Raw genomic sequence first — 11,529 nt, 5'->3', positions numbered from 1 at the left:
ACTCTGAAGTTCAAACACTTGACCTCTCTGGCAGAGAGCCGATTAAAATCTCAACTCCATGGCCCATCCCTCATTTCTGTGTTTTTATATGGAGTAAATAAGAAAACACAAAAGCCCCTCACCTAATACTTAGCACATAGAAAGCAATCACTAAATAGTAGTTCATTTAATCATGTATAAACATCCTAAAGATTTAGAGGTAGAAGTCTTGCTTTCCCATTAAATTCCCATAGTGACAATTGCAAGGTCTGTAACTTTTGTCCCCACAGAATTAACTTTTTCTAACTAGTGACTATAGCAGGCTGATGTCATTGCTTTAAAGGTCCCAAGGACATAAAACCTATATAATTCAGGTTAAAAAAAAACACCAACACTGCAGCTGCCAGCCCCAGCTGTTTTCTTCCTGGACAGATTTCCCTTCAGTCCTTGGTGGAATAATCCATCTGACGCTAGCAATATAAAACTTACACATAGAGCATGTGCTGCAAAGGAAACAGAATGCCTCAGTCACACTAGTTCTGAATAATTAGGTCCAGTTCTGTGCTAGAGGTCTCCTGGTAAATTAGCACGGCCCGCAAAAGTGGTTGGTAGCTACTTTTAATCATTCTGCCATCAATATCATCTGAAAAAGTGCAAAAAACATACCATGCTTATATCACATCTTCAGGTGACCAGAAACCAATTCTAGAAAATCTTAGGGCAGAGTTACATGCTCTACTTAACTGAAAAATATGATAATAATATAGGTACGAAGGGATGATTTTTGCACAAATATATTTACTGTGACTTACTAGCACTGAACAAAGCCCGAGGAAACTTTAAGGATTCTGGCCATCCTCATGGAAAAATCAGGGTAAATGGGGTTATTTGATTTGTCCAACTTTAAATTTGTGCTATTTCCACTAGAAAATAATTTGATATTGAAATTACAAGACCGTGACGATTCAGTTCTCTTTGGAGATGCTGGGAGCATCGGAAACAACCCAGGGTGAGTTTTTATAGACATTTTTGTGTTATTCTGTTTTTGCTCTTAATTGTTTTCCTCCATGTTTCTGAAATGTATGCAATAGACATTAGATTTTCCTTCTGTGCACTGTATTCTCGACCTAAACCAACACCAAATTTCTACTGCAGTTGGGCACATCTCCATTTTTCAAAGCATTTTTTTCCTATGGCTCCAAAGAAATAGAAAAACGATGATGATGATGATGATGATGATGATGGTGATGCTTTAAGGCTCTCAATCTGCACACCCTTTGCTATCTGTGCAGGTGAAATTCTCCATGTTGATTTTTTTTTTTTATGTATGAGCTTTAAATTTTTTTAATGTTTATTTATTTTTGTGAGAGAGAGACAGAGCTCGAGCAGGGGAGGGACAGAGAGAGAGGAGACACAGAATATGAAGCAGGCTCCAGGCTCCGAGCTGTCAGCACAGAGCCCAACGCAGGGCTCAAACCCACAGACCGTGAAATCATGACCCGAGCCGAAGTCAGAGGCTTAACCAACATAGCCACCCCAGTGCCCCTCCATGTTGATTTAAAATAAACTCCTGGCTCCATTCTTGCTCAGTTCTTCAGCTTTCAATTTACAATCCTCCTTTTGGAACTTAATAAATTAAAAAGATAACAGATGTAAATCATTCAAAGTAGCTTTCTGGAGCAGAAGCTTTAAGTGAACACTCTAAGAAAAATTTCTAAATAGTAAAGTTAACCCATAACTACATTAAGATGTTACTATAAATATTATTCTAAGTTCTATACACCACGAATTTAATTTAAATGTTACCTGAAATACTTCTCCTGCCCCAAAAATGCTTTCTTTTCCCATGGCTCTACTTCGCTAGTTCCCTAATTTGATACTACCATAGTCTTTCCTCCGATATAGACAATGAAAAGGGCCACTGTCAGCAGACCAGCAGGATGAGTAATAGGAAATAATTGAGAAGAAAGATAATTAGAAGCAGAAGAGAAAGCGTTCTCTAGTTTTTTTCATAAGCAATGTGGAGTTGATTTATTTGTCTGGCAGAGAGCCTGGCCTTGAGGAATGAGGTAAAGCACCAGCAGTGATCAGTGATAGGAATAAGGTAGCACAGGATTACAGGGCCTAAGGAACCATGAGGGCGGCTTGCGTGGGTGGGCACCCTTGGCAGGCCATGCATGGAGGCAGCAGCATGAAGACAAGGGAGAGAAGAGAGACTCCCCACAGATGCCCAACCAAGCTGCCCTAGGGCACCAAGGAGAGGAAGAGGCAGGTCACCAAGACACATTCCACTTAGCACCCTAATTATCACATAAATGAGTCAGGTCAGAGTAGGGGCAGAGAGAGCCTGAGCTCCAGGCACAGGTCTTACTACAGTTCTCTGTGAACTTGGGCCAGTTGCTTTACCTCTCTGTGCCTCATTTTCTCTACCTGAAAAATGAAAAAAAAAAGAAAAAGTGTCCATCGATTGATGAATGGATAAAGAAGATGTGGTATATATACACAGTGGACTGTTATTCAGCCACGAAAAAGAATGGAATTGTGCCATTTGCAACAACATTGGTAGAGCTGGAGAATATAAAGCTAAGTGAAAAGTCAGAGACAGACAATTACCATATAATTTCACTCATATGTGGAATTTAAGAAACAAAACAAAGGACCAAAGGGGGGAAGAAGAGAGAGGGGGGAGAGACCAACCAAGAAACAGACTCTTAACTATGGAGAACAAACTGATGGTTATTGTGGGGCAGGGGGGCAGGGGGAATGGCGAAATAGGTGATGGGGATGAAGGAGTGCACTTTTTGTGATAAGCATAGGATGATTACATTTTTAAAAATTCTAATGTTTATTTTTGAGAGAGAGAGAGACAGAGCACAAGCAGGGGAGGGGTACAGAGAGAGGGAGACACAGAATCCAAAGTAGGCCCAGGCTCCCAGCTGTCAGCACAGAGCCCAACGCGGGGCTCAAACCCACGAACTGTGAGATCATGACCTGAGCCAAAGTCAGATGCTCAGCCTACTGAGCTACCCAGGTGCCGTCCTAAATTTTTTTAAATAGTGAAGCCTGGGTCAAAGGGAAACTAATTTAAAAGAAAATAAAAGAACCATGTTTTACTTGTGGGTCAGACAACAGAATTGAACTTTAAGAAGAGCTGAGGATAATCTAGTGAGGACGGTGAGGCTATTGGTCCCGGACCTTGATCTGCAGCTGAAGAATGAGCAAGTCTGCCCTCATCTGAGGGGTGGAGCAAAAGCAAGCCTCCATCACTCTCTCCAGATTCTCCAAGGTTTCCTGGGTTTTATCCAGCCTCCCCTAAAGAAATTGCCATATTGCTGGTTGTCCATCAGCTTGGTGAAAAGCCTCTGCCTTCTGAAAACCAGATCATTCCCATTACAGTCCCAGGGCGTCACGGCAGAAGCCAACAGAGGAGCAAGTAGTTTGCGGGAGTGAAAAATGCAGGCAACGGGCAATAAAGAAAACTGCTCAAAGCCAGGATTTGTATGAGTTTGAGCAAGTTATTCTCTTGGGGTAGAAAAATCTTAATTTTTTCTCCTGTAAAGATTTATAACTAAACATAAGCCCTCCCCTCTCCAAGGTTGTTTTATATCTCTTGGTGAATCATGATTCTACACACTATTATTCCAAAACGTGTGTGTAGCACCTACTATGTGTCCAGCATGATTTAAGGTGCTGAATAGGGATTTTAAAATAAGATACTGACGGAGGAAAAAGTCAAACACAGAAGAAATTAAGTGACCAAATGATTGATGCAGATGCTAAGTGTTATTTTTTTTTCCTAATTCTTGACAGAGTGTCCAACAAAGAGAATGGAAGAGGCCGGCCTACTCAATCAAACCTCTTCCATCACATATATACGACTTAGAGGCTTATCTGTAAATCAGAAGGTGCAGATGGCTGTGTTTGCCATGTTCCTCACTTTCTATGTCCTGACACTGATTGGGAACATCCTCATTGTCATAACCATTACCTATGACCGCCGGCTCCATACCCCTATGTATTTCTTCCTCAGCAACCTGTCTTTTATCGATGTCTGCCACTCCACTGTCACAGTCCCCAAGATGCTGATAGATACATGGTCAGAAGAGAAGCTCGTCTCCTTTGATGCCTGTGTCACTCAGATGTTTTTCCTGCACCTCTTTGCCTGCACAGAGATCTTTCTCCTCACCATCATGGCCTATGATCGGTATGTGGCCATTTGCAAACCCCTGCAGTACATGACAGTTATGAACTGGAAAGTATGTGTGCTTCTTGCTGTGGCCCTCTGGACAGGGGGAACCATCCACTCCATCGCACTGACCTCCCTCACCATCAAGCTGCCCTACTGTGGTCCCGATGAGATCGACAACTTCTTCTGCGACGTACCTCAGGTGATCAAATTGGCCTGCACGGATACCCACATCATTGAAATCCTCATCATCTCCAACAGTGGGCTGATCTCTGTGGTCTGTTTCGTGGTCCTCGTGGTGTCCTACGCAGTCATCCTGGTGAGCCTGCGGCAGCAGCTGTCCGAAGGCAGGCGGAAGGCCTTATCCACCTGTGCAGCCCACCTCACCGTGGTCACATTATTCCTGGGCCACTGCATCTTCATCTATTCCCGCCCATCCACCAGCCTCCCTGAGGACAAGGTGGTGGCTGTGTTTTTCACCGCTGTCACCCCCTTGCTGAACCCCATCATCTATACTCTTAGGAATGAAGACATGAAAAATGCCTTGAACAAGTTAATGGGAAGGTTGGAGGGGAGAGGGAAAAAATAACTATTTTTTTAAGTTTATTTATTTATTTTGAGAGAGATTGAGCAGAGGAGGGACAGAGAGAGAGAGGGAAAGAGAGAATACCAAGCAGGCTCTGCACTGTGAGCACAGAGCCCGGCATGGGGCTCAAACACACGAACCGTGAGATCATGACCTGAGCGAAAACCAAGAGTCAGATGCTTAACCAACTGAGCCTCCCAGACGCCCTTCAATGTCTAAGCTCTTAACATGCCTGGTGTTCCTAATCAAAGAAATGCCTTGCAAAGAATAAGGTACCTAACGTTCATCAGGCTAGATGTCTTATGAAATTGTCTTCTGGCCCAATATCTGACAACCATAGCAGTAGTTAGGATTTTTAATATCTTCCATATCCTGGAAATTGTTCTAGGCACTCTGCATTTACTCCATTCTCAGAACAACTTATGAGGTAGGTGTTATGCCTGTTTACAATGATGAAACTAAAGCTCAAAGGGAGCAGACAGCATGCCCTAGGTTACCCAGCTAGGAAATGATGGAAGCAGAATGGTAAGTCAAGTGTATCAACATGAACTCATGCTAATTTTCATTACACCATGCCACTTTTCCTGCTTTTGTCTTAGGGTGATAAACAAAGTTTAAACAAACCTTCAGATTGCTGAGTAGCACTTGACCACACCATTCACTCAGAAGCTTGCCTAAATAGCTTGGCAAACACTAGTGAATCAGGCAAAGTGAGTTTGCTTATGACTTAGTGATGTAGAAAGATTGAGCCATTGAAGTTATTGATATCCTCAGGTGCTCAGGAAAAATCTGCCATCAGAGCAATTGAATGGGGATATCTTATTATTTATTCAATTGATAAATATTTACCAAGCACCGGGAAATGCAAGCTGGTGCAGCCACTCTGGAAAACAGGATGGAAGTTCCTCAAAAAACTAAAAATAGAACTACCCTACGACCCAGCAATTGCACTACTAGGCATTTATCCATGGGATACAGGTGTGCTGTTTCGAAGGGACACATGCACCCCCATGTTTATAGCAGCACTATCAACAATAGCCAAAGTATGGAAAGAGCCCAAATGTCCATCGATGGATGAATGGATAAAGATGTGGTATATATATACAATGGAGTATTACTCGGCAATCAAAAAGAATGAAATCTTGCCATTTGCAACTACGTGGCTGGAACTAGAGAGTATTATGCTAAGTGAAATTAGTCAGCCAGAGAAAGACAAAAATCATATGACTTCACTCATATGAGGACTTTAAGGGACAAAACAGATGAACGTAAGGGAAGGGAAACAAAAATAATACAAAAACAGGGAAGGGGGCAAAACAGAAGAGACTCATAAATATGGAGAACAAACTGAGGGTTACACGAGGGGTTATGGGAGGGGGGATGGGCTACATGGGTAAGGGGCATTAAGGAATCTACTCCTGAAATCATTGTTGCACTATATGCTAACTAACTTGGATGTAAATTCAAAAAAAATAAAAAGTAAAACAAGTTTAAAAAAAATATTTACCAAGCACCTATTATGTGCTAAGGGCCTCTTTGACAAAATGACATTGAAGCTAAGATCTGAAAGATGAAAAAAAGCCAAGCATGAAAAAAAGAGAGTGATGAACATTCTAGGCAGAAGAAATGGCAGGTGTAAAGACATATGTTGGAAAAAACTCTGGCGTGGTCCAAGAAATGATAGACCAATGTGGTTATAGTTTAGACTCTAAGGCAGAGAATGGTGACAGATGATAGTGAAGAGGTGAAAAGAATACTTTTATGTCCTCTCAAGGCTCAACTGACTTAAAAAGGTAACACAATGGGGAAACAAGTCTTTTTAAACGTACTGTATCAACTAGGTAGGTGGGAAAACAAATCTCAACCCTTATCTTGCATGATATATCAAAGTAAACTTACAATGGACCACAAACCTAAAATTTAAAGCTGAACTATAAAATTTCTAAAAGAAAACAGGAGAAAATCTTTGAGACTTTGGAGTAGGTGAAGATTTCTTAGGACACAAAAGGCATCAATCTTAAAAGTAAAAAATTGATAAATAAGAACTTAATCAAAATGTAAACTTCTGCTCTTCAAAATATATCATTTAGAAAATAAAACAGCAAGCCACGGAGTGAGAAAAAATATTGCCAGGACAAATGCAACAAAGGTCTTATATCCAGACTATATACAAAATACTGTTGTATACTCTTAAAACACAGTGACAAGAAGACAAAAAAATAATAAATGATCAAATATCTGAAGAGACACATCACAACAAAGATATATTAAAGGATAATAAGCAAACTGAAAGGTTCTCAGCATCATCAGTCATTAGGGAAATGACAAGTAAACCACACACTCACGAGAATGCCTAAAATTAAATATTGACAATACCAATTTGTTGGATGTTAAACTCGTATACTTCTGATGAGAGTATCAAATGATACAATCACTTTGGGGGCGCCTGGGTGGTTCAGTTTGTTAAGCATCTGACTCTGGATTTTGGCTCAGGTCATGATCTCACATTTTGAGATCAAGCTCCATATGGGGCTCCTCTCTGAGCATAGAGCCTGCTTGAGATTCTCTCCCTCCATCTCTCTCTGCCCCTCCCCTGACTCAAAAAAAATTTTTTTAATTAAAAAAATAAAAATTAGAAAATTCATACAACCACTTTGGGGGCACCTGGCTGGTACAGTCAGTGGAGCATGAGACTCTTGATCTCGGGTCATGAGTTCAAGCCCCATAGTGGGGGTAGTGTTTACTTAAAAATACATAAATAAAGAGGTGTCTGGGTGGCTCAGTTGGGCGTCTAACTTTGGCTCAGGTCATGATCTCACATTTGGGGAGTTCAAGCCCCATGTCAGGCTCTGTGCAGACAGCTTGGATCCTGGAGCCTTCTTCAGATTCTGTGTCTCCTTCTCTCTCTGCCCTTCCCCCGCTCATGCTCTATCTGTCTGTCTCTCTCTCTCTCTCAAAAAGTAAATACACATTAAAAAAATTAAAAATAGGGGTGCCAGGGTGGTTCAGTCGGTTAAGCATCCCACTTCAGCTCAGGTCATGATCTCCCAGTCTGTGAGTTCAAGCCCCATGTCGGACTTTGTGCTGACAGCTCAGAGCCTGGATCCTGCTTCAGATTCTGTGTCTCCCTCTCTCTCTGCCCCTCCCCTGCTCATGCTCTGTCTCCCTCTGTCTCAAAAATAAATAAAAACATTACAAATTTTTAAAAATAAAAACAAAATAAATGAAATTTAAAAATTAAAAATAAATAAATAATACATAAATACATAAATACTAAAAATATTTTTATTTTTTTAAGTTTACTTATTTTGAGAGTATGTATGCACATACATGAGCAGGGGGAGGGGCAGAGAGAGAGAGAGAGAGAGAATCCTAAGCAGGCTCCACACTCAGCACAGAGTCCAAAGTGGGGCTCATCTCACAACCATGAGATCATGACCTGAGCTGAAATCAAGAGTCGTTCGCTTAACCGACTGAGTCACCCAGATGGCCCCTAAAATACTTTTAAAAGATCATACAACAGCTGTGGAAAACAGCGTTGTAGTTTCTTACAAGTTAAACATACACTTACTATATGATCCAATAACTCTACTCCTAGGTATTTACCCAAGAGAAACGAAGACATGAGGCCAAAGTAACTCGCAACTAAACATTTATAGCTACTTTATTCACAATTGTCAGAAACAGACAACATCCAAATGTCCATCAATAAGTGAATGAATAAACAAAGTATGGTATACCATAAGGTATTACTCAACAATAATAAAACATAAGCTACTAACACCCACAAAAACATAGGTTAATCTCAGGAACAGCATGCGGAGCAAAAGAAGTCAGGCACAGAAAAAGTTCACACTGTATGATTCAATTTATATGAAGCTCTAGGAAAGACAAATCTAATTTATAGTGACAAAAATCAGATCTTTGGGTGCTTGGATGGGGATAGAAGGATTGGCTGGGAAGGGACTGCGGAAACTTTCTGAGGTGATGGAAATGTTCTACATCTTGATTGGAAAGATGGTTACATGGGTGTATATATATATATATATACCTTTGTGAAAATTTCTCAAACTGTACATTGAAAATGCATGCATTTTATGTAATTAAATTTTACCTCAAGAAAGCTTATTTTAAAATAAGTTCTTTATACATTTCCACCTTGATTTCATCAAATAAAAGTCCTATGAAAAATACAAAATAGATCCAGGAATAATGAGAGAATCACTTTCAAAGTAACAACTCAATTCAATATAAATCAGTGAAGGCTTAAATAAACACACTGAAAATAAATCTGAAAGCAAGCTTGAAACCACTATAATTTATAAAACATAGGTGTGATATATATTGCTTCCCAGAGGCAATAGCCCACAGAATCCACAAATCAAGAAAATGTGTTCTCTCACAACTGTACTTGTTCCTGAAACTGAATCCATGCCCCAACTTGTGTTATTTTACTAGTGAAATCAGAAGCCTTCTTGGAACTTTTCCAGATTCTTTTTCCTTATTTGTTTCACCATCATCTTTTCCTTTATATAAGTAATAGTTAATAAATCCTTCTCTTTAATACAGAAGTCTGCCCTTCTCTGTGCCATTTTATTTATTTTTTAAAGCTATCATTATAAAACTTTGACACTTTCTTTTTTGTTGTTGTTGCTGTTTGTTTATTTATTTATTGGGGGTGGGGGCAGAGACAGAGGTAGAGAGAGAAAATCCCAATCAGGCTCTGCACTGCCAGAGCAGAGCCCAATGTGGGGCTCAACCCACGACTGTGAGATCATAATCTGAGCCGAAACCAAGAGTCCAATGCTTAACTGATTGAGCCACCTAGCCACCCCAACATGCCATTTTACCTATTAATTTTGTTCTTTACTTTTACTGTTAAAGATATGGCCATAATCATATTTGTAATTCCAAACCCATCATGTACCTGACTTCATGAAAAAACCTCTCTGTCTGAGATGCTTCATGGCACTTTTTACCTCCTCATTTCTCAAGGTGTAAATGAGAGGATTCAGCAAAGGAGTGACCACCGTGTAGAAGACAGATACCACCTTGTCAATGGAGAAGCTAGTGTCGGGCCGAGTGTAGATGAAGATACATGGTCCAAAAAAGAAGGCAACCACCATGAAGTGGGCTGAGCAGGTAGACAGGGCTTTCCGGCGCCCTTCAGCTGACTGTTTTCTAAGAGAAACCAGGATGACCGTGTAAGAGGTGACCAAAGCCAGGAAACAGGTGAGGGAGATGGTTCCACTATTAGACACAATTAGCATTCCCGTGAGGTATGTATCTGTGCAAGCCAGCTTGATGACAGGGGGCACATCACAGAAGTAGCTATCAATAATGTTGGGGCCACAGTAAGGTAGACGAATGGTCAAGAAGGTCTGCACCAGAGAGTGAACAGTAGCCCCCAACCAGAGAGCAAAGACAAGCTGTACACAGACCCTCATATTCATCACATTAGAATAGTGCAATGGAGCACAGATGGCTACATAACGATCATAAGCCATAATGGTCAGCAGAAAGATCTCAGCACAAGCAAACAGATGTAGGAAGAAGAGCTGTGCAATGCAATTATCAAAGGAAACAGTCTTTATCTCTAAAAGCAAGCCCTCTAGCATCTTGGGCACAGTGACAGATGAGTGGCAGATGTCAATAAAGGACAGATTGCTCAGGAAGAAATACATGGGGGTATGGAGGCGTGGAGTAAAGACTATAGTAACTACAATGAGAGTGTTTCCCAAAAGGGTTAATACATATGTGACGGAGAATGCCAGAAAAAATAGTATCTCCAGCACCCACTTATCAGTGAGTCCCAAGAAGACAAATTCAGTCACTCTTGTTTGATTTAGAGCATCCATCCAATGAGTTTCAAAAGGACCTTGCAAGGGAAAAAAAAAGACATGAAAGCTAATTTAGCTTTAATAGTATACAAGTAGAATTAATTGAAGTGACTGCATTCCCATATGAGTTCTTTATTTATTATCAAGCCATATAAAATATAAGACCAACTTAAAAGCAATTGTTACAATATACCCATGACATATCAGGAGTCATTCCAGGCACTTTATATACACCATTCTATTTAATCACAACTGCACCATGGCATAGGCATTATTGTTTCTGGCTTGCAGATGAGATAAATGAACCTTACAGGAATAAGCAAGTTGCCCAAAATGCTTAGCCAGTAGTTAGCTGGCTTTTTCCATTTCAGTCTAATCCACAGATAATGCCAAATTAATCTTCCAAAATACGACTCCCAACTAAAATCATTCACCATTTCCCCCTTCCTATCAAATTAAAATGTACATGCAAAGCCTGCAACAGTCTGCAACCTATTTATTTTTCCAGTCTGGGATCCTCCTTTATCCCCCTATGTATTCATCTCTCCAGGCAAGCAGGTTACTACGCTTCGGCCATGCTACCTCCTCCTTTAAGAAAACTTTGCTGATACAACCAAATCCTATCTCTTCTCTTTCATACCTATTTCATGGTACTGAACTGTAAAAGAAAAGAAAATAATACATTTGTTTCTGTTCCCCCACTAAATTGAAATTTTCTTAAAAAGCAATAACTACATAAGAATTATCCTTTGCGGCACTTGGTACAGCTTCTTGCACACAGCAGGTGTTCGAAAAAAACACTTTTATTTGAACTGAACCTACCTTCTTAGATAACCTGGAAAAAAATACAATTCTTCCTTCACCATAAAGCTAAAAAATGACTTAAGAAACTTAATTTTTTTAATTCTGTAATATGATTTGTCCTCTAGGAGATATTG

General features: G+C 40.2%; 2 protein-coding genes across 2 annotated transcripts; one reads left to right on the top strand and one right to left on the bottom strand.

The window, feature by feature from the left end:
- Positions 1–912: 912 nt before the first annotated feature.
- LOC102970267 (olfactory receptor 4E1) lies at positions 913–4,754 on the top strand. Its single transcript, XM_007091328.2, has 2 exons — positions 913–988; positions 3,790–4,754. The coding sequence occupies exons 1-2, from the start codon at positions 961–963 to the stop codon at positions 4,752–4,754; spliced, it is 993 nt and encodes a 330-aa protein (XP_007091390.2). The 5' UTR covers positions 913–960.
- Positions 4,755–9,644: 4,890 nt separating this feature from the next.
- On the bottom strand, positions 9,645–10,609 carry LOC102970551 (olfactory receptor 1509). The gene has a single exon (XM_007091329.2). The coding sequence runs from the start codon at positions 10,607–10,609 to the stop codon at positions 9,671–9,673; it is 939 nt and encodes a 312-aa protein (XP_007091391.2). The 3' UTR covers positions 9,645–9,670.
- Between the last annotated feature and the right edge of the window lie 920 nt (positions 10,610–11,529).

The sequence above is a fragment of the Panthera tigris genome, chromosome B3 (genome assembly GCF_018350195.1).
Source record: "Panthera tigris isolate Pti1 chromosome B3, P.tigris_Pti1_mat1.1, whole genome shotgun sequence".
Classification (NCBI taxonomy): Eukaryota; Metazoa; Chordata; class Mammalia; order Carnivora; family Felidae; genus Panthera; species Panthera tigris.
The sequence above is the reverse complement of the archived record's forward strand: the minus strand, read 5'-3'. Positions and strand labels throughout refer to the sequence as shown.

Coding starts and splice junctions, on each gene's coding strand:
- LOC102970551 (XM_007091329.2), bottom strand. CDS start 10,609: ATGGATGCTCTAAATCAAACAAGAGTGACTGAATTTGTCTTCTTGGGA.
- LOC102970267 (XM_007091328.2), top strand. CDS start 961: ATGCTGGGAGCATCGGAAACAACCCAGG. Junction 989..3,789: donor AGCATCGGAAACAACCCAGG/GTGAGTTTTTAT, acceptor AATTCTTGACAG/AGTGTCCAACAAAGAGAATG.